The sequence below is a fragment of the Symphalangus syndactylus genome, chromosome 2, assembly GCF_028878055.3.
Source record: "Symphalangus syndactylus isolate Jambi chromosome 2, NHGRI_mSymSyn1-v2.1_pri, whole genome shotgun sequence".
In the NCBI taxonomy this organism is placed as follows: domain Eukaryota; kingdom Metazoa; phylum Chordata; class Mammalia; order Primates; family Hylobatidae; genus Symphalangus; species Symphalangus syndactylus.
The window spans coordinates 137566702-137590298 of record NC_072424.2 but is presented as its reverse complement, the minus strand read 5'-3'; the positions used below and the strand labels follow the sequence as shown (position 1 = coordinate 137590298).

Sequence of the window (23597 nt, the reverse complement as noted above, 5' to 3'; positions counted from 1 at the left end):
GTTTTATTACAAAAGTTTTTTTTTTTTTTTTTTTTTTTTAAGGTGAACTATTTGGTATCTTAACAATGGGTATCATCATTAGGAAAATGCACATTAAAACCCCAGGTATCACCACACACCACACACTGATTAGAATGGCTAAAATAAAAATTAGTGGCAACACCAAATGCTGGTGAGGATTCAGAGAAACTGAAGTTTCCTACACTGCAGGTAAGAATGTAAAATGGTATCTGAAGAGGTATGGCGGTTCCTTTTATTAATACAACTAAAAATGAATGTGCCATATAACCCAGCAGTTGCACTCTTAAACATGTATCTCAAAGAAATGAAAACTAACATGCAAGCAGCTTTACTTGTAAAAGCTAAAAAACTGAAAACTATCCAAATGTCCTTTAACAGGCAAATGATTAAACTATCATACAGCCACACCATGCAACACTTCAAGCAATAAAAAGAAACAGGACTACTGATACATGAAACAATTTGTATAAGCCTTAAGGAAACTGCGCTAAGGAAAAAAAAAAATAGTCTCAAAAAGATGCATACTACATGATTACATTTATATAACACTCTGAAGTAACAACTATACAAATGGAGATAAATTAGTGGTTGCCAGGGGTCAGGCAAGGAGAGGGAGGGGGTAGATGTGGCTATAAAAGAATAACTCGATGAAGCTTTATGGTGATAGTTCAGATATGTATCTTGATTAATGATGGTTACACAAAGCTAGACATGATAATAGTGCATATAGCTCTTCCCTACTCCCCCCACTAACAGTGCAAGTATAACACGAAATGTGAATAAGCTCTGTGGATTGTACCAATGTCAATTCCCTGATTTTCATAGTTATGAGAGATGTCTGCTAGTCACGCAAGATGTTAACAATGAAGCACGCTCAGTGAAAGTTGCACAGAACCTCTCTGTACATTTATTTGCAACTTCCTATGAATCTATAATTATTTCAAAATAAAAAGTTGAAAAAGGGCATAAGCTAACATGCTTCAAAAATTGAGAAACAGTATATTCACTACACCAAATAAAGGCTGTAAAGGTGAGATACCTCTCCTATCTCAGTATAAAATTAAGGCTTTGGCTGGGCATTGTGGCTCATGCCTCCTGCACTTTGGGAGACTGAGGCGGGAGGATATCTTGAACTCAGGAGTTCAAGATCAGACTGGGTAACATGGCAAAACCCCATCTCTACCAAAAAATACAAAAATTAGCCAGGCGTAGTGGCACACCTGTAGTCTGAGCTACTTTGGGGGGCAGAGGTGGGAGGATCGCATAAGCTGGGGTACGAGGCCACAATGAGCCAAGATTGTACCACTGCACTCCAGCATGGGCGACAGAGTGAGACCCTGTCTCAGAAAATAAAAAAAATAAAATAAAGGCTTTATTAGTATTCCCTTACAAGACACTTAAATTTTTTTCCTTAAAAATGTTTCAAATTATAATACTAACCAGTAAAACAGTATTACCATAAAATGCAATGGGAGAACTATTATAGTGTAATATACTGAAAGGCTGCCAGAGGCAGCTCATGCCTATTATCCCAGCACTTTGGAAGGTAGAGGCAGGTGGCTATCTCTTGAGCCCGGGAGTTCGAGACCAGCCTGGGCAACATGGTAAAACCCCATCTCTACAAGAAATACAAAAAAGAGCTGGGCGTGGTGGCACTTGTAGCTCCCAGATACTGAGGAGGCTGAGGTGGGATGATCGCTTGAGCCCAGGAGGTGGAGACTGCAGTAAGCCAAGATTGCACCACTGCACTCCAACCTGGGCGAGAGAGCAAGACCCTGTTCCAAGGGAGGAAAATCAAAGGGTACCAGAGGGAGCACACAGTAATTCTCAGATTATGAAAGCATAGTACAATCTTTTATTCATTTAATGAGTAATTTGACTCCACAATAGGAAACTTCTGTAATATCTAAATTATTCACTTAAATATTAAGTTTAGTAAGCTTTCCCAATTGAATCACAAATTCCTCCTAGAGACCATGTTACCTCTTTTTTAACAGCCACTGTGTATGTGTGTATGTAAGAGTAACTAAACTCAAGGTAGGAACGCACAACAGGGGGAGATTTGAGACTAGACAACAAAACTTCAGAGAAAAAGGTAGAATTTGAAAATTAGCTATAACCATTTTTTAAAATAAAGTGTTTAATTACAATCAAAGGGATTTACACTAGGAAAATAATAACAATATACTCATAATGTCCATTTTTGACATTATTTGTATATATGTACCTGGAAATATTCACATAATGAACATTAAGAGTAGACCATGGGAATATTATAACTAAAGTTTTCCAAAATCTGAGAATATTCTAAAAATATACAGGATATAAGATACAATATCTGGCACATTGTACAACTCCAATGCTATTATTGTTATAAAGGCAAAGAAATGAAAAATAAGCAAACAATGATAATCCCTTCAAGTCTATTTTTTTTAAAAGTGCTTAAAACCGCTTAAAAAACAAAAAAACCCAAAACAAAACAAAACAAAACAAAACAAAAAAACCCAAATCCAAAACCAAAACCCATACCTTCTTGGGAAGAGGTTCTTCGTTGGTCATCTTGAATCCTAAAAAAAAAGTTGAGGAAAACAAGTTCAATTGATTTTCTTCCAGTGAAAGTAGGAATAAAAAATAGTGACTCTTTCAAATCAATTTATTAGTGAACTAAATTACTGTCAAATAATTAGAATTTAAATAAACAATTTTAAAATAGTTTTAGATTTACAAAAAAGTGGCAAAGATATTACAGAGTTCCTATATACTCTGTACCCAGATCCTCCTTTGTTAACATCTTCCATTATTATAGTTATTGGGTAGTTTTTACAAATTCCCTCCTAAAAAAGCTGATCAGCCATTCAAATCATTTGATATCGCCATAAAGGGTCAAGAGAAATATAATGACCTCAAGTAGTATCCTAGGCATGTTGCTAAGGGGCTACAAAAGGGTAATAACAGTTTAAGTCTTTCTTTTTATAGCATTATGTTGTTAAATTAAGGTAGTACCTACCACAGTCATAATTTACTACTGCCCAATAGTTTTTTAGACATATTATATATTTTATTTTTATTTTTTTTGAGACACAGTCTCGCTCTGTCGCCCAGGATGGAGTGCAGTGGCGCAATCTCAGGTCACTGCAACCTCTGCCTCCAGGGTTCAAGCAATTCTCCTGCCTCAGCCCCCTAAATAGCTGGGACTACAGGTGCGTGCCACCACACCTGGCTCATTTTTGTATTTTTAGTAGAGACAGGGTTTCACCGTGTTGGTCAGGCTGGTCTCAAACTCCTGACACTGCAATCCGTCCGCCTTGGCCTCCCAAAGTGCTGGGATTACAGGCATGAACCACCACGCCCATCCTATTACATATTTTAAAATATATGTTACACTGGCTGGGCGTGATGGCTCACGACTGTAATCCTGGCATTTTGGGAGGCTGGTGGGTGGATCACTTGAGGTCAGAAGTTCAAGACAAGTCTGGCCAACATGGTGAAACCCGGTCTCTACCAAAAAATTTAAAAAATTAGCCCGGCGTAGTGGCACATGCCTGTAATCCCAGCTACTAGGGAGACTGAGGCAGGAATCGCCTCAACCTGGGAGGCAGAGGTTGCAGCAAGCTGAGATGGCGCGCCACTGCATTCCAGCCTGGGCGACAGAGACTCCATCTCAAACAAACAACAAAAACTCACATACACATGTACGTCACACCTTAATAAAAATATTCCTACAGTATTTAATTTTATGCCAAATATTTTGTATCTCAAAATTAGCTTCTTTATTATACAAAATTCACTTAACCCTGTTTCAAAGATAGGTTAATGAATTCAAGTAGGGAACACTTTATTATGCTGTTTTTTTAGAACGAATGCTAATAGAAGCTATTATTCATTAAACTACAAATCCACACACACTAAAAAAAAAAAAAAAGACAAAGAAAAAATGTGTAATAAACATACCATAAATACCACGTTAAAATATAAGGTTGGAAAAAAAGTATACAACATGAAGAGCTAACCTGACAAACCTAAAATCTTTATATAAAAATTCTATGAGGATTAAAAAATTGAATCAGGGTTCTGAGTACCAGTGCTCTTCTGAAAAAGCATCTAAATTGCATCTGGCATATTATTAACTTATACAAATTAAGTAATTAGTTCTTATACTAATTTAGTTATTCCTATTCTTTCTTTCTTAAGAGACGGGGACCCACCATAGTGCCCAGGCTAGTCTTGAACTCTTGGGCTCAAGTCATCCTCTCACCTCAGCCTCTCAAGTAGCTATGGACTACCTGTGGAAGGATCACGCCCAGCCCTAGGTATTATTTCTAATAGCATACTCATGAATGTTCCCTTACTTTAAAGTATTTATGGTTTATTTTACCCATACTTATTATAAATTCTAAACTACTAGAAATTTGACCAAAAGCTTGGTATGTTAAACTGAATTTTTTTTTTTTTTTGAGATGGAGTCTCACTCTGTTGCCAGGCTGGAGTGCTGTGGTGCCATCTCGAAAGCTACTTGAGGCCGGTGTGGTGGCTCACACTTGTAATCCCAGCACTTTGGGAGGCTGAGGCAGGAGAGTTGCTTGAGCCTAGGAGTTTGAACCAAGCCTGGGCAATGTAGTAAGACCCTGTCTCTCATTAAAACAAACAAACAAAACACACACACACCAAGACTACTTGATTTCTCCCACTTGATTTTGAGATTCCTCAAAAGGAGAGAATCTTCCAACAGCATTTTTTATACTACGTACAATCTCAACTCTACTTTATAAATGAAACATTCTAATCATAAACCCTGGTTTTCAGATTAAGTAAATTGTGTTGAAGAAAGCAGAATTTAGAGGAAAAGTCATAAATTGATCTCAGATTACTGGCTTGCTTCTTTCTCTCTCTCTTTCTTTGGAGATGGAGTTTCACTCTTGTTGCCCGGGCTGGAGTGCAATGGCATGATCTTAGCTCACCACAACCTCCGCCTCCCGGGTTCAAGCAATTCTCCTGCCTCAGCCTCCCAAGTAGCTGGGATTACAGGCATGCGCCACCATGCCCAGCTAACTTCTTTGTATTTTTAGTAGAGATGGGGTTTCTCCATGTTGGTCAGGGTGGTCTTGAAATCCCGACCTCAGGTGATCTGCCCACCTCAGCCTCCCAAAGTGCTGGGACTACAGGCATGAGCCAGCGTGCTGGGGGTTTTTTTTTTTTTTTTTTTTTTTTTTGAGACAGAGTGCAGTGGTGCGATCATGGCTCACTGCAATCTTGACCTCCCAGGCTCAAGTGATCCTCCCACCTCAGCCTCCTGAGTGCCTGGGACTACCGACATGTGCCACCACACCCAGCTAATTTTTGTACTTTTTTTTTGGTAGAGACAGGGTTTCACCATGCTGCCCAGGCTGGTCTCGAACTCCTGGGCTCAAGCAATCCAACTGCCTCGGCCTCCCAAAGTGCTGGCATTACAGGCGTGAGCCACTGCACCCTGCCTTCCCTCTTTAATCTTTCTCAAGGGATATAGCAAACAGATAAAAACCTCAGTATTTGTTTCTGAGCTAACTGTATACAGTCTGTTTCACTGAGCAAGTCACTCTGTCCTATGAAGACAGAAACCATATTACTATGATACAAAATGTGTATTCTTTTTTTCTTTAAATTGGTTCCTGCCTACTTTATGATCCTTGTTGCCCAGTTTATTATCTCTGCTGCCATTATAGAAAGCTGCTTTGTAACTACCTTAACCTGGTGGCAGTCATTTTAATCATTTGAGAAACCATCACCATATTTAACTCCACATGTCTAACTACTTCTATTTTAGCATGACACATACATTAGGCTGCAAAGTCTTAGAACCCAGATATCAAATCTGGCATTTCCTTGTAATTTCCCATTTGTCTAGAGCTAAAGATCAATTTTACACACACACACACACACACACACACACACACACACACACAGAGAGAGAGAGAGAGAGAGACAGAGACACCTCACCCTCCGTCCCCGGTCTCTGTCGCCCAGGCTGGAGTGCAATGGCGCGATCTTGGCTCACCGCAACCTCCGCCGTCTGGATTCAAGCGATTCTCCTGCCTCAGCCTCCAGAGTAGCTGAGATTACAGGTGCCCGTCACCACGCCCAGCTAATTTTTGTATTTTTAGTTTCACCATGTTGACCAGGCTGGTCTTGAACTCCTCACCTCAGGTGATCCGCCTGCCTTGGCCTCCCAAAGTGTTGGGATTACAGGTGTAAGCCACTGCGCCCGGCCAATAATATTTTTAATTTAAAAAATCTTAAAGACAATTTTAGCTATTTGAGCTGTACCTATTTAACCAGTGTATCAGTATCTGTATCTATGTATATGTGAACATAAACTTTTGAGAACCAACCAGGAACTTCATGTAACAGGTACTGTGGTAGAGATCTGTGAATAACAGTTTGAAAACAGCTATGTTTATCACCATGGCTGGGTGGTATACCTTTTATCTAGTTACTGGGCATCCTACCTACTCAGTATGTACAATTTTAGTTGTAATACTAAAGTATCATGGATGCTATTCAATAAAAATTCCAGCTTATAAAAGTTATTACAGTTGGTCCTTGAACAACCCAGGTTTTAGCTGCATGGGTCCATTTATATGTGGATTTTTTTCAATCAAACTCAGATTAAAAAATACAGTACTCGGATCAAAAATACAGCATTCATGGGATGTGAAACCTGAGTATGCAAAGGGCAGACTTTTCATACACCGGGGTTCAAATTCCTATGCCAGGATTTTGGCAAGGATCATCGGTATGTGGTTCTACAATCTGATACTTCCCCTAGGTTTACTTGCTTACTCTCTTCTTAAAGACAGGTATCCATGTTCTTATTCCACTAAAATAAAATTAACTGTAAGCATAGCAACAAATGAGATGATAATCTGTTTTTAAAGGGCATTAAAAGGACTGAGAAACACATGAAAAGTTCTGATAACCTTGGTATTCTAAAACAGGCTGTCAACCTTGCAAATACAAAAGTAGCAAAATCTCTGCACCTCAGTTTCCCCATCTCAAAAAGAATTACCACAACCAGGGCCCAAATACTGTGCTATTTCCAAAGACAGACATTAATCTTTAGCATGGTAACTGGCACAAAATGGGCATTTAATTAATAGTTTCTTCTCCACATCAAAAACACAGACTCAGTGTTTCTTGAAAAACCTAAAGAGATAATCCACAGGTTGAGGATAATAATCATACTGTCCTCCTGACTGTTTCTAACACTTACTGCAGAATTCTCTGGCATCTCCAATATTTAGAATTCTAAACAAAGTTACTAAAATTTTCTTTTTTTCTCTCTCTTTTTTTGAGACAGAGTCTCACTCTGTCGCCCAGGCTGGAGTGCAGTGACTCGATCATGGCTCACTGCAGCCTCCATCTCTTGGGCTCAACTGATCCTCTTGCCTCAGCCTCCTTTGTAGCTGGGATCACAGGTGTGAACCACCACGCCCAGCTAATTTGTTTTTTTTTTTTCTTGTTAGTAGAGATGAAGTCATGCTATGTTGCCCAGGCTGGTCTTGAACTCCTGGGCTCAGGAATCCTCCTGCTTGGGCCTCCAAAAGTGCTGGGATTACAGTTGTGAGCCACCATGCCCAGCCTGCAATTAGCGAAATTTCTTTTCTTTTTTTTTCTATTTTTGAGACGGAGTCTCTCTATGTTGCCCAGGCTGGAGTGCACAGGCATGATCTTGGCTCACTGCAACCTCCGCCTCCCGGGTTCAAGCGATTCTACTGCCTCAGCCTCCCTAGGAGCTGGAACTACAGGCACGCACCACCATGCCCAGCTAATTTTTGTATTTTTTTTTTTTTTTTCTCATAGAGACAACGTTTCACTATGTTGGCCAGGCTGGTCTCCAACTCCTGATATTGGCTTATGTTCTTTTTAAAAAGTTTGATGTTGAGTAGATTTTAATTAAATGGTGCTTTTTATTGAAATTTTCTTTAAAAATAAAATTCTGTATTTGTAATATAAGTCAGGAGTAAATACAGGTTTTGGATAAATGTCTACACTTCCCAAGTCAACTCTCAGAGTCACTTTTAAGATAACTCTAGCTGTCTGGGGTATCCAATTTGGGAAATTCAGAGCCTCAGTATTTAGAAAGAAAATCCTTCAACTTTAATCTGATGAAAAGTAAATCTTTCCTTGAAAGTCGATGATATGCCACAAAGTTAAATGCACCATCTGGCAAAAGGCAAATTAGAACAGGTTCAAAATTTACAACTGTCTACAACATTCAACTATTTGGTCAAAATAGAACCTAATTGGCAATTTTGACTTTCACACCACACGAATGTACCGAGAAGTTTGGTATTCCCCAGGGCAAATTTTTTTTTAGCGCAAATGACAAACACAATAACCATTTAAAGTCAATTCTAGATTCATAAAGGCAATGAATATTCTAGGTTCTCAGAACAATCTATTCTCGTATCAGAAAAATAGAATGACCATAACATCATTTGGAGTCAATTAAAGTTGAATCCTGAAGGAAAATAATAAAGAAAATATGTTCAGTTCTTATGAGTTACACATTTAATAACAACGGTTTTCAAAGTCATAGTTCGCATTTTCCAGGATGAAAATGACTGTGAGTCATAAGGTGATCAGCTATTAGGTGATTAAAACAGCTATTAATTAATAAATTGGGGGTAAGGGTCTCAAATTTGGTGCCCCTCAAAAAGGTGGTAACATGATTGACTAGTTTTAAAATTACGTAAAGGTTTCAGTTATTTATGTAGGTAATTCAGAGACAATATATCTCCGAAAATCAGGACCACCATCTACTTTTGATGTCTTAACATAGAAAAACAGCTTAGTATGGAGTTCAGTCTAGCCTGGTTAGGTGCCTAGCATCCCAGATTCCAGTACCTTCCTGGCTCTTAGCATCATAAAGTTAGGTAACTCAGTTCCCTCTGAACAGAGGCAAGCGCCAGCCAAAACAACTTCAGTAAGAAGACACGGTACCTTGGTGAAACAAATCATAGCTGAATGTAAGACACCAATCTTCAGACACTGTAGTAGCAAGGTACTGATGAGGAACTGAAAGGCTTTTCCTTATCCTCTATCTGCCATGTGTGATTCCAAGCAAGTCTTTTAACTCTTGCAGTTTCCAAATCAGCAAAAAGATAATTTTGCCTGCCTCACAAAGTGCTGCAAATTATTAATGCTTTCAGCACAATAAAAATGCTATACAAATAATTTTTCAAATAAAATATGAACATAATATGAACATAAAAGGCAACTTCAATGTGCACTTAGAAAAGATTAAATTCTATTAACTACATCTTCAAAGGCAGAAAATATTTATAGCAATATATTTTAGTCAGATGGAACACCTTGTTATACACAATACACAACGAAGTATACTATTGTGGAGATACTGAAAAGTTTTTCTGTGTTAAGCTTAGTAACTACAAGAAACAAAATATTTAGAGACAGAAAAGTTGGAGACAACTAGAAAAATTAAAAACAAGAATAAAACCAAAATACTATCTTCAGTCTTGTTTTGCTGAAGGACCTACTAACACACAATTTTGAGGAGCAACAAACAAATACGTAATGATCAAAACGGCTAAACAACATATTCAAGGGGATTCAATACTACATACAAGACCATAAGAGACCTTGAATGCTTTAATGTACTGTACAAATTGTGACAACGCTCATCTCCACATCATAGGGCTTTTTACACATTTTGTTTCATCTCTACCAGCTTATTTCTGACAAACAATACACAAAAAAATTTTCAGCAAACATGACTCAACATTGAATTGGAAAAGCTAGACATAAAAGAGCCATGTAAAAATAAGCAGTGCCTGGGACACACTATTATTATTACTTTTATCCTTTAGGAGTTAGAAATTCTGGTAGCTTGTACAAATTCTGCCAATGAAAAAGTACTAAAAATACTAAACTTTTAAACTATGTGTCTGCTTAAGATACTTTAAGATCTAAAAGCACTGTAAGAAACACACCTACCCAAACCCTTAAAATGTAACCTCAACCTTATCACAAGCCAACCTGCGGACTGCAATCTTTCCCCGACTTGGCTAATCAGATGCTACTTGAATGAATTAAAATGTATCCATCTTGAAAAGATTTTTCGCTCATAATTTTAAATTACGGTTTTAAATGTCCACAACATGTTTATCTATCGTAGAAAACTTAATGGTCAAAATTTTAAAATCCAAAAAACGAGAACTTGTGACGGATCTATGACGTCCACTTATCTTCCGAAGCAACGGAATTAACTAAAACTAGATAAAATAGGCACAAATACAACTTCCAACTGTAACATACTCATCGAAGTATTTCCCTACCAGACTAAATAATAGTTTTTTGGTTTTTTTTTTCTTTACATAATCACAGTTATGCTAGTCCTTGATAATGTTAAGCTAGTCATTTGGGATCAAACAACCGAGTGACTTTATCAAAACAAGAACTTGGGCTTTTCCACTACGTGTACACTGACTTATGAAAAACAGCGGAAAAAAATCTAGTAACTGTCTCACAGGGATCCAAGGTAAGACTCGGATTTCACAAAAATCTGCAAATAATTTAGTTTCCTCAGAATGCTTGTACTCATTTAAAAATGGAAGTCTACAAGAGAACGTAGCTGCAGTAACATCCTACTGCGTGACATGAAATGCAGGGAACGAATGTTTCTTTTTTTCCTTGCTGAACTCGTTAGTGCCGCCAGGTCCTCGGGAGAGAACCAAGGGAGGTGGAGGGGGCGACACCGAGGCGAGGAAAAAAGGAGCGCCGCCGCTCAGCCCGGGGAGGGCATCCTCTGGCCTCCGTGAGTGGCCGGTCTCTCCGGCCGCCAGAGCACCCCTCTCAACCCGGGCCACCCCTCTCACCCCGGGCCTTGGGGACGGAGGTCGGAAATAAAATGGCCTCGAAGCGGTGGAAGTGTTCCCCGCAGGCGGGAAGGTAGAGCTGATAACGAGAGACCGGTGCCGCACCAGGCCCGAGTGGCCTTTTGGGCCCTGCCCACCCCTTACCCGCCTGGGGCGGCTGCGCGCCAGCCCTCAGGCCCCAGAGGTCCCCCGCGTCCGCTCCCGCCAGCCGGCCCGCACTTACCTCTCCAGGCGGAAGCCGCGCCGGCGCCACCGGTCGCATAGGCCGAGGCCGCGCTGCTTGCCCTGCCGCCCGGGCCCCCCGGGCCACCGCGCAGCCGGACAGCTCTGCCGCCGGCCCCGCCGCGCTCCTACTCCCGCCGCAACCCCAGTGCTCCCCTTTATTTGTGGGTCTCGCTGCCACAAAATGGCGCTGAGGGAGGAAACCAGGCCCCGCCACCCGGCCCCGCCCCGCCGCACGGCTCCTCTCCGCCCTGCCCCGCCCCACAGCCGGTCCGAACGCGCCGCAGGCCAGCGCCACTGCCTCCCGCCTCCCGCCAGCCTCCCCGCTCCGCCATGTTCGCATTCTGGCCCACTCACAGAAGAGTCGCCTTTCAGGCGTGGCTGCAGTCACTCGCCCGCCGCCAAGCCCCGCCAGGAGAGGAAAGGTGAAGGGAGGGAGGCCGCCGGCCTAGCCCGATCGGGGCCTCGAGGCGCAGTGGAGTAGCTGCTCCCCGGTAATACGCCCCGTCCTTTCCCGGGAGCCTGGAGCGAGCTCCGCGGGCCCCGGAGCTCAGCAAGCTCAGTAAGGGAAGCGGCCGAAGGGAGGGGCGAGCCAGCGAGGTCGGAGGTTAGCCCCGGGGCATCACGGGAAGGGAAGGTGGAAGCATTCGCCGGAGCCACCTGCGGCTGCGGGGGGGGGCGGGGGGGGGGGGGCTGCCTCGTGCGGAGGGATCTGGGCGAAGGCGGCGCGTGATTGGCCGCTCTGTGTGTTCGCGTCGCTCATCTGTGATGCTTCCGCGTGCCGGAGGACCAGGTGCCGCCACCTGGAGAGAGGCCGTGGTCGGCGAGCCGCGGGCGTTTACTCTTAGCAGAAGCTCACCTGTAAGTTTTGAGAACTTAGAAACCGATGCCCTCCCTCTCTTCAGTCGTGAGGCGCAGTCTCCTGGCCGCTGGGTTCGTTCCTCCTTGACATCTCCGGAGACGCATCGAGGAGCTATTGTTCTGTGGCGTCGGAGGTTGCGCTGTGTCCGCGGCGCTGAGGGCCCGTTGCTAACTGGAACGCGGGGAAGGCGGCCCTGTGAGGTTTAGTGAACCCGATCAAAGAGGTCCTGCAAGTGGAGTAGACTCCCTGAAGCAAGACTGCTATCTGGACCGCCGAGTAAGGGCGGTGTTATCTGGAGAACGTGAAACAGTCTGTAAACACTTACTAGAAGAGTACCTAATTCTTTTGATTGGTCTGCCCTTAGCCGGCTTTATCAAACCTGTTCATCCCCAAAGGAGTGTCTTGTACTAAGGTGATTTATTAGGATAAGATTAAAGTACACTCCAGATGGTCGTAGTGTATTCCCAGTGAATCAGATCAGTCTGGAGAAAATCTTTGCAACTTGTATCACAAGAACTCTCAAAAATTGAAAACAGTCAAAAAGCCAAAGGAGAAAATGGGGAAGGACATGAACAGATGATTCTCAGAAAAAATACCGTAATGGTCCTTAAACATAGAAAGTCACTCCACCTCACTTACAATGGACATACACATTAAAATTACCTTTCCTGGTGGGAGTGGAAAAATGGTTCAAGTTCTGTGGAGTACAAAATTACTTGTGTTTATTCTTATACCATGCAGTTATACTTCTAACCCTAACCTTATTCTGAAGGTGCAACTCCACACATGGAAACAATAGGTATACAAAGTTATTGCAGTGCTTTTCGTCATAGCAAAAGTTAGGGATAACCCAAATATCCATTAATAGGAAACTGACTGGGAATGGTGCATCCATACAGCAGAACACAATGTAACCATTAAAAAGATTCAGAAAATAATCACGTGTTGCTTTGGAATGAGTCTCAGGTTATATTAAGTATTCACTTAAATACTTATGTATAATAAGTATTCACTGTATTCAAAAGCAAAAATAAGCATATATGCTTTTATGTATTAAATATATAAAAATATTTATATTTAATATGAATATTTATGTATATATGCTTATTTTTGGGAAGGAATTGGAAGGATATCCTGGAAACTTAAAATTTTTAGTTACCTGTAAAGAGTGCAGGGGGGAGACAAGATTTCTGTCTTTGAACTTTTAGTTTTACATAGCCAAAAAAGTAAATAAAAAAGGAAACAAAGTAAATCCTAAGGTTGAAAGCAAATTGAAACAAATGAACTTAACTGTTAACTAATATAACTAAGATACACAGAAATAATAATTATTCTTTGGGTTTTTTTTTTTTTTTTTTTTTTTGAGACAGTCTCACTGTGTTGCCCAGGCTGGAGTGCAGTGGTGCAATCTCAGCTCACTGCAACCTCTGCCTCCTGGGTTCAAGCGATTCTCCCACCTCAACCTCCTGAGTAGCTGGGATTACAGGCATGCGCCACCATCCCCTGCTGATTTTTGTATTTTTAGTAGAGATGGGGTTTCACCATGTTGGCCAGGCTGGTCTCAAACTCCTGACCTCAGGTGATCCGCCCGCAGGTTGGCCTCCCAAAGTGCTGGGATTACAGGAGTGAACCACCACCACTGGCCCCTCCGAGCTTTTGAACACAGTACTCTAGTAGTGTATCTGTGTTGAGATAGTGTAGTCTTTCCTTATATGCAGGAGATTGGATTTAGGACCTTCTGGGAGCATATGCAGAAATCCGCATACTAAAGCCCCGGAGCTGAGCATAGGGAAAGTTGGTTCTTTGTATAGGCGTGTTTTGCATCCCACTGTACTTCTGTTTTGTTTTCTTCCTTCCCTTTCCTTTCTTTTCTTTTTTTCTTTCTCCCCCTCTCTTCTTCCCTCCCTCCTTCCCTCCCTCCTTCCCTCTCTCCCTCTCTTCCCCCCCCCCTTCCTTCCCTTCCCTTGCTTTTCTTTTTTTTTTTCTTTTTTGAGAACAGGGTCTGACTCTGTCGTCCAGGCTGGAGTGCAGTGGTACGATCACGGCTCACTTACAGCCTTGACTTCCTGGGCTCAAGCAATCCTCCCATCTCAGCCTCCCGAGTAGCTGGGACCACAGGCATGTGCCAGCACATCTAGCTAATTTTTTTCTATTTTTTGTAGAGAGCTGTGTTGCCTAGTCTGGTCTTGAACTCCTGGGCTCAAGTGATCCTCCCACCTAGCCTCCCAAAATGCTGGGATTATAGGTGTGAGCCACCGTCCCCCGCCCCACTGTATTTTTCATCTGTGTTGGAGTGCAAAAAATCCACATATAGGTGGACCCTGGCATTCCAAACCAGTGTTGTTCAAGGGTCAACTGTGTATTCTAAGGATGAAAAAAGTGCACAGGAGCTTTCAGCTTCACTGATTTATGATTAATGGTAACATTGTTACTGTGGTTTTGAAACTATGTACTGTATATGGTAGGATAACATAAGTATTTTAATGTTACTATATACAAAGATTTGCAGTGTATGAGAGAATGAGATACAAATGCAAGATCGAAGAAGTTCAGAAAAGGGCCAGGTGGCTGATGCCTGTAACCCCAGCACTTTGGTAGGCCAAAGCGGGAGGATCACTAGAGTCCAGGAGTTTGAGACCAGCCTGGGCAACATAGCAAGACCCCATCTCCATTTTTTAAAAAATTTAAAACAATTTTTAAGAAGTTCGTTCATCCGGGGGTGGGGGTGGAAACTAATATAAAGAATTTTAACAAGTTCAGAAAAAAAAAAGTCTGTAATATTGAGTTTAAACTGGAGGGCTGGGTGCAGTGGCAGACACCTGTAATCCCAGTGCTTTGGGAAGCCAAAGTGGCTTAGGAGTTCAAGACCAGCCTGGGCAACACAGTGAGATCTTGTCTCTACAAAATACAAAATAATAAAATAGCCAGGGGTGGTGGCCTGTGCCTATAGTCCTAGCTACTTGGGAGGCTGAGGTGAGAGGCCCAATTGAGCCCAGGAGTTTAAAGTTACAGTGAGTTGTGATCTCACCATTGCACTCCAGCTTGGGCAATAGACCCTATCAAAAAGAAAAAAAAAAAGAAAAAAAAGTTTAAACTGCAAAAAAAAAAAAAGTCCTAGTCCTGTGGACTGAATGGGCCTAGAAGCACTAGGGTGACCAGTTGTTCTAGTTTGCCACAAACAGAGGGGTTTTCTCTGGATGCTGGACTTCCAGATTAAAACGAACAGTCCTGGCTGAACCAGGATGTACAGGCATGGTCACCGTACAGTAACAGTGAGCACATCTAACACCGAGATCTTGGTTTCTAAATTCCATTTTCCACTAAAAAGATCCAGAGCTCCTTTGGAGAACTGGCTGATTCCAGCCCTGGGACGGGAAAGGTGCAAGATGAGCCAGGTATTTCGTTGTGCCTGAACGCAAAGGAAGTGCTTACACCAATGAGGCTATGCCAACTGTATTTAGGAGAACAAACAACACTAATCCATAGTGATAGCAGATCAGTGGTTGGCTAGGAGGGGAGGAGAGAAGGAATTGACTGGAAAGGAAAATGGGAGAACTTTTGGGGGTGATGGAAACGTTCTGTGTCATGGTTAATGGGGATGTATACATTTGTCAGAATTCATCAAATTGTGTCACTATAAAGGATGCATTTTATTGCAAACCAAATGAGAAAAGCAAAGTCGATTGAGAACTTGCCGTAGCAAGGGAGTCAGCCACCATCCCTTATGTTTTAGCAGAGGTTCAGAGGCATGCAGAGGAGTGGGAAAGCTTTACAGCGGACAAAAGGAAAGGTTTCACAGGTATGCCTGATTGGAAGCTGTTGGCATGGGGAAGCTGGAAGCTAACTACAAGTTGGCATCCTATGGTCTTGGTTAAAGGAGCATATTTGGCTTTCTCTGGATGGTCATAAGCTAGAAGTGGGGACAAAAATTAGGGAAGCTATCAATTTTTAATCAAGTCCTGGCCATTTTGAGCTGATTGTCATAGAAGTTATTATTTAGCTTCCTGGATTGCTACCAGAGATAGCAGTCTGACTTCCTACATGTCTGGTTGATAGCAGGTTTGGCTTTCAGGCTGGGAGTACACTTATGGTAGATAAGTGGTTGGTTTGCTGGGCTAGTTGTTGTAGGTAATGGGTCAGAATTCTGTTTTTATGTGTATTCTGGCCATTCACCATTTGTATTTTTAGTCTCTCAAAAATAAATTTTAGGCCGGGCGCGGTGGCTCAAGCCTGTAATCCCAGCACTTTGGGAGGCCGAGGCGGGCGGATCACGAGGTCAGGAGATCGAGACCATCCTGGCTAACACGGTGAAACCCTGTCTCTACTAAAAATACAAAAAATTAGCCGGGCGTGTTGGCGGGCGCCTGTAGTCCCAGCTCCTCGGGAGGCTGAGGCAGGAGAATGGCCTGAACCCGGGAGGCGGAGCTTGCAGTGAGCCGAGATCGCGCCACTGCACTCCAGCCTGGGTGACACAGCAAGACTCCGTCTCAAAAAAAAAAAAAAAATAAAATAAATAAATAAATAAATAAATTTTAGAGACATGGGAGCCAGCTTGAAGGATCTCCCACGGGCCAAATTTAGGGCAGTTTTAGCGTCAAAAAGAAAATGAATACAATTGATTGCAAATACTGAATAAATAAAAATCTACTCTCTAGTACAGAGAAGAGAGAATGAGAAGAGGGAAACTATTTTTCCATCATTGGTAGTGTCTATTACACCAATTCGATATTCTGAAAATTAGTTATTAAAGGGAGATAGCATTTACCCTGTTTGTTTTTTGTTTCATTGGTTTTTGCTTTTAAGACAGACTCTTGCTCTGTCATCCAGGCTGGAGTGCAGTGGCATGAACATGGCTCACTGCAGTCTTGACCTCCTGGGCTCAAGTGATCCTCCTGCCTCCTCAAGCTGGGACTACAGGTGCTCACCACCATACCTGGCTAAGTGTTTTTGCTTGTTTTTTTAGAGATGGGGTCTTGCTATGTTGCCCAGGCTGGTCTTGAACTCCTGGGCTCAAGTGATGCTCCCACCTCAACCTCCCAAAGCGCTGGGAGTACAGGCATGGGCCACTACTCCCAAACTACCCTGTTTTTTTTTTTTTTCGTTTTTTTTAATAAAGAATGTGGTTGATACCCAGTTGATGAGGAAAAACTCTTCTTTACTATAGGATGCCAGCTAATAAGTATAGAATAAATAGAGAATTAGACAATAACCATGTTGCAAACCTTAATGAAATAATTAACTCAGACAAGGACTATCAATGGACTTTAAAACCTTTAGATGAAAGATTGCTGGGAAATGCCATCAAAGTATCACTCTACAGGCTACTTACCTAATTGTAAAAGAAATTACAGGCTGGGTGCGGTGGCTCGCGCCTGTAATTCCAGCACTTTGGGAGGCCGAGGCAAGCAGATCACGAGGTCAGGAGTTCAAGACCAACCTGGCCAACATAGTGAAACCCCATCTCTACTAAAAATACAAAAAAAAAAAAAAAAAAAAGTCGGCCGCAGTGGCTCACGCCTGTAATCCCAGCACTTTGGGAGGCCAAGGCAGGCAGATCACCTGAGGTTGGGAGTTCGAGACCAGCCTGACCAACGCGGAGAAACCCCGTCTCTACTAAAAATACAAAATTAGCCGGGCATGGTGGCACATGCCTGTAATCCCAGCTACTCAGGAGGCTGAGGCAGGAGAATTGCTTGAACCCAGGAGGTGGAAGTTGTGGTGAGCCAAGATCGCACCATTGCGCTACAGCCTGGGCAACGAGAGCAAAACTCCGTCTCAAAAATAAATAAAACTGCTGGGCGCGGTGGCTCATGCCTGTAATCCCAGCACTTTGGAAGGCTGAGGTGGGCACATCACGAAGTCAGGAGATTGAGACCATCCTGGCTAACACGGTGAAACCCCGTCTCTACTAAAAATACAAAAAATTAGCCAGGTGTGGTGGTGGGTGGCAGTGGTCCCAGCTACTCGGGAGGCTGAGGCAGGAGAATGGCATGAACCCGGGAGGCGGAGCTTGCAGCGAGCTGAGATTGTGCCACTGCACTCCAGCCTGGGCAACAGAGCGAGACTCCATCTCAAAAAAAAAAAAATTAAAAAATAAAAATAAATAAATAAAAATAAAAATACAAAGGAAAATTAGTTGGGTGCAGTGGCATGCGCCTGTAGTCCCAGCTCTTCAGGAGGCTGAGGCAGGAGAATCGCTTGAACCCAGGAGCAGAGGTTGCACTGAGCCGAGATCGCGCCATTGCACTACAACCTGGGCGACACAGCAAGACACTGTCTCAAACAAAACAAAACAAAAAAAAGATAAAGAAAATACACCTGTATAGTGGAGCCATCTGGTGGTCACCATTTGAACCAAACCATCAAATTTAGTATCAGTAATAGTGGGACAACCTCCAGTTTAGAGAATACAAGAGAAAGGTTGTCATGCAAATCTGATAGTACTAGCAAAGATAATTATTCTAAAAAACGTCATAAGATTATAAGCTTTTGTATATATTACATATATTATATAATATATGTAATATATATAAGCTTATATAATTATTATAAGTTATTGAGCAGCTGAGTTAGGCATACTATAGTCTCAGTTTCAGTATCTAACCAGCTTCAAGTCACCATTTTGAATGAAATATTAACGCATGATGAAAGTTAACTTACAACCATCCTTTTCTTGGGGTTGTGCTATTGTCCAGTGGGTACCTAGTGAGGGCAGTACTGCTAACTCCTGCACAACACACTGAAATCAACTAGAGCTTTGCTTTGCCTTGGTGTAATTTTTGGAAAAATGAAAAACAGCTTTCCCATACACAGTTATTTACATATTACTGTATTAAAAAGTACATACAGGCTGAGCACGGTGGCTTACGCCTATAATCCCAGCACTCTAGGAGGCCGAGGTGGGCGGATCATTTGAGGTCAAGAGTTCGTGACCAGCCTGGCCAACATGGTGAAACTCTTGTCTCTGCTAAAAAAAAATATATACAAAAAAAAATTAGCCGGGCGTGGTGGTGGGCACCTGTAATCCCAGCTACTCTGGAGGATGAGACAGGAGATTCACTTGAACCCGGGAGGCAGAGGTTGCAATGAGCCGAGATTGTGCCACTGCACTCCAGCCTGGGAGACAGAGTGAGACTGTGTCCCAAAAAAAAAAAAAAAAGCAAGGCTGGGCATGGTGTCTCATGCCTGTAATCCCAGGACTTTGGGAGACCGAGGTGGGCAGATCACTTGAGGTCAGGAGTTCGAGACCAGCCTAGCCAACATAGTGAAACCCTGTCTCTGCTAAAAAATACAAAAATTAGCCGGGCATGGTGGCACACACCTGTAATCCCAACTACACGGGAGGCTGAGGAAGGAGACTCTCTTGAACCCAGGAGGCGGAGGTTGCAGTGAGCCGAGATCGTGTGACTGCACTCCAACCTGGGGGACAGAGCAAGACTCTGTCTCAGAAAAAAAAAAAAAGAAAAGAAAAAACCATAATACTGAGTTAGATTAAGTGAATTGGCCACTTCTTTGCCATCAGCCTAATACTTAGCCTATAACTTTTTTTTTTTTTTTTTTTTTTTTTGAAAAAGGGTGTTGCTCTGTTGCTCAGGCTGGAGTGAGGTAGCACGATTTTGGCTCACTGCAGACTCCGCCTCCTTTGCCCAGGTGATCTTCCTGTCTCAGCCTCTCCAGTAGCTGCGACCACAGGCACAAGCCACCTCTCCCGATCTTGGCTCACTGCAACCTCCGCCTCCTTGGTTCAAGCGATTTTCCCACCTCAGCATCCTGAGTAGCTGGGATTACAGGCACATGCCACCGTGCTCAGCTAGAGACATGGGTAGAGACATAGTAGAGACAGAGTTTCACCACATTGGCCAGGCTGGTCTTGAACTCCTGACCTCGTGATCCACCTGCCTCGGCCTCCCAAAGTGCTGGGATTACAGGCATGGGCTACCGTGCCAGCCGACTTCTGTTATCTCTTATGTGGTGAAAATGGGAAAAGAGAGCTCTATGGGATCCCTTTTATAAGGGCACTGATCTCATTGATGAAGGCCCTACCTTCATGACCTAATCACCTTCCAAGGGCCTCACCACCTACCTCCACATTAGGGGTTAAGATTTCAACATGAATTTTGGGTGGACGCAAACATTCAATCTATTGCAGAAGTAGAGAGGGAAAAAAAAAAGATTTGCAGTAAGTCTAGGTTTTGTTATTGGCACCCAGAAATCCAGGGATCCTGGAGAGATTATCAGAGTTGTTGGTTAAAAATGTTAATGTTAATCCATGACACTCTCAAGAGCTCACATCTGGTGTGACTATGACCATGTCATGCTGTTTCACCAGTTAGTACCTCTGCTGAATCCATTCTTTCTGTCTGGAATGCTCTTTCTACTCTTCTGTGCCAGGTTATCTCCATTTACCGTTAGCAATTAGCCTAAGAAACATTATTTGTTTACCTTAGTTTGTGTCAAGCATAGAGAGTTGTGGTTTTACAGATAGGGAAGCCAAACCAAACTTCCTAGCCTACTTTCTTTTTCTAATCTAGTGGATTTTATACTGACTTACAAGATTTTACTGTGAGCAGCAATGCAACATATCAACCCAATGTATCTAATCTTTCAGATTTAATGAACATTTAGATTTTTAAAATTACAATTAAAGCTAATAATGTTTAGTCTTCATTTTCTCTGCAGACCACAAAGACTTCTGACATTCTAAGTTTTTTTAAAAAAATAACTAAGTAGATTGTTATCAAAATTTTTACTAGACTATTATTAAAATATTATTTCAGAAATTCATATGTTGATGAGATATCTGCGTTCCCGTGTATATTGCAGCACCATTCACAATAACCAAGATAAAGACTCAGCCTAAGTGTCCATCAACAGATGAATGGATAAGGAAAATCTGGTATATATGACCAGGCATGGTGGCTCATGCCTATAATCCCAGCACTTTAGGAGACTGGGAGTTCAGAAGTGGGAGAATTGCTCAAGGAGGGTTTGAGACCAGCCTGGGCAACAAAGTGAGATCCCGCCTCTACAAAAAAATAAAAATTAGCCAGGCATGGTGATGTGTGCCTATAGTCCCAGCTACTTGGGAGGCTGAGGTGAGAAGATTTCATGAGCCCAGGAGTTCAAGGCTATAGTGAGCTATGAATGCACCTCTGCATTCCAGCCTGGGTGACAGAGGGGAGAGACCCTATCCCAGAAAGAAAGAGAAAAGGAGAGAGAAAAAGAAAGAAAGAAAATGTGGTATATATATACATACATACATATCCATACATATATATATATATGTTGGAATACTATTTAGCCACAGGAGGACATTAAGTGAAATAAGCCAAGCACAGAAAGAGAAATACTGCATGTTCTCACTGATATGTGAAAGCTAAAAAAGTTGATCTCATAAAAGTAGAGAGTAGAATAGTGGTTACTAGAGGCTGGAAAGGGTAGGGGTAGGGAGGGGACAGCCAGAGGTTATTAACAGATACAAGAGTACAGCTAGATGGGAGGAATAAGTGCTAGTGTTCTACAGCACCATTGGGTAACTATAATAACCAATGATTTATTGTATATTTTCAAATAGAAGAGCAAATTTTGAATATTTTCAACACAAAGCAATAATAGATATTTGAAGTGATAGATGTGCCAATTACCCTGATTTGATCACTACACATTGTATACATGTATGGAAATATCACAGTGTACTCCAGAAGATGTACAGTTATTATGTGTCAATTAAAAATAATAATTTTATGGTTAGGCGCAGTGGCTCATGCCTATAAGCCTAGAACTTTGGGATACTGAGGTGGGAGAAGTCCTTGAACCCAGGGGTTCAAGACCCTCCTGGGCAACATAGCAAGACCCTGTCTTTAATTCTAAAATAATAATAGTAAGAAAAATAGAGTTAGGTTTTCAACATTCTGAACTCCTTGGTGGGAGTGAGAAGCATCCGTTAGTCAACAGAGGTAACAGAGATATGGGTAACTCAGAGTCAATTATTCTCGGAAACAGGCTTGTCCAGCTACTGGAAAAAAATCCCTTCATTAGGAAAAATAAAGGCACCTTTTGCATGTAATTTCCCTGTCCTGATCCCTGTAATTCTTTCCTAGTTGCCCATTCGGTACAAATAATAGCAGCTTTCTGAAAAGGATTTAGCATGCCAGAATGACTAGGCATTGCTGTACTCCTTCCAACATCTGCTGGGATATTGTGGCACACACTACTGGGAGCCATGTTCCTCCTCTTGCACAATCTAGGAACTTCTAAATTGTGTTTGAGTCATAGTATCTTCAGGCCAGGGGATGAATTATGGCTGGTGTAAGCCAGTGTTTCTCAACAAATGTGCTACTGGAATTTTGGACAAGACAATTTGTGTGTGTGTGAAAAGTATTTTGTGCATTTTAGGACATTTAGCATCCCCAGACCAACCCACTAGATGCCAATAGCACCTCCCCATTTATGTGACAACTGAAAGTGTCCCTTTCTATATTTTCAATACTGCCCCCTCCCGTCATGCCCTTGATGAGAACCCCTGGTCTAAGGCAAGCATGGCTATCATGGTCTTTACCACATAGTGATGGTGCTCAGTCTTCTTGCAGGCAGAGTTGGCCAGTCGAGCAGTTCTGGCTGGGATCAGAGGAAATCTCTCGGGGCTTCTGAGAAAAATTTTCCTTCCTGAGAGAGGCACACAAGGTGAAATGTTTTCCCCCTCCCTTCCTTCTTGTCTCTTCCTAGGCTGTGAGAGGCTGTGATGCTTGCACCTATAGAAAACATCTTGTGACAATGAGGCAACAAGTTGGAAAATGAAAGCAGGCTGCTGGGAATTCAGAGTCAAGAATGGAAAGTCCCTGGGTCCGGGATGACCTTGTTAATCTTCCAGACTCACCAAGGGACTGCCAGTTCTTGCACTTTTTATTAGGTAAAACAGATATGTCCTTACATTTAAAACCACTGTTCATCAGGATTCCTGTTACCCATAGCCAAACACATTCTAACTTAGTTAGAGAGGAAGGGCATTTACGTGATCAGCAAGTGAAATAAAATGGAGAGGGGCCAGCAAAACTAGGTTTTTCTGTGACACTTTGCTTTATTGTTGTTGTTTTTACATTATGATGTACATAGCCCTTGTTTCAGAATTTAATAAAGCAAAAATTTAAGTCATTATTCATTTCCAGAAAACCAAATTTTTATAAGACAAAAAGCTAACTACAATAAAAATATAAGGGTCTTGAAGGATTTTATTTTCAGAACTTTTTTTTTTTTTCCCTTGAGACAGGGTCTAGCTCTGTTGCCCAGACTGGAGACCAGTGGTGTGATCTCAGTTCACTGCAGCCTACACCTCCTGGGCTCAAGCGATACTCCCACCTCAGCCCCCCAAATAGCTGGGACTACAGGTGTGAACTACCATACCCAGCTAACTTTTGCATTTTTTATGGAGACGGAGTCTCACCAGGTTGCCCAGGCTGGTCTCAAACTCCTGGGCTCAAGTGATTCTCCCACCTTGACCTCCCAAAGTGTTAAGATTACAGGCGTGAGCCACCATGCCTGGCCTATTTTCAGAACTTTTCAAAATACTATTCTGTTTGCCTCTGTTGCTTGCTAATTGTGTTTAACTTTATGGATGCAAC

General features: G+C 42.3%; 1 protein-coding gene and 1 non-coding gene across 10 annotated transcripts in view; one reads left to right on the top strand and one right to left on the bottom strand.

Moving 5' to 3' along the window:
• The window catches only part of WTAP (WT1 associated protein), a 56241-nt gene that overhangs the window by 17777 nt on the left and 14867 nt on the right, over window positions 1–23597 (bottom strand). Inside the window, exons 3-5 of one of the 9 annotated variants that reach the window (XM_063623158.1) lie at window positions 22538–22625; window positions 11977–12172; window positions 2551–2588 (exon numbers count right to left, since the gene is read on the bottom strand). In XM_063623158.1, the coding sequence (XP_063479228.1) occupies window positions 2551–2580 (30 nt within the window). In that variant the 5' untranslated portion in view covers window positions 2581–2588; window positions 11977–12172; window positions 22538–22625. Of the gene's footprint in view, window positions 1–2550; window positions 2589–11118; window positions 11366–11474; window positions 11777–11976; window positions 12206–22537; window positions 22744–23597 lie in introns of those variants that run through there. The other 8 variants (XM_063623120.1, XM_063623112.1, XM_063623145.1 and 5 more) reach the window with 8 other exon arrangements.
• LOC129478178 (U4atac minor spliceosomal RNA) lies at window positions 18641–18766 on the top strand. Its single transcript, XR_008656332.1, has one exon. It is a non-coding gene; the product is annotated as a U4atac minor spliceosomal RNA (small nuclear RNA).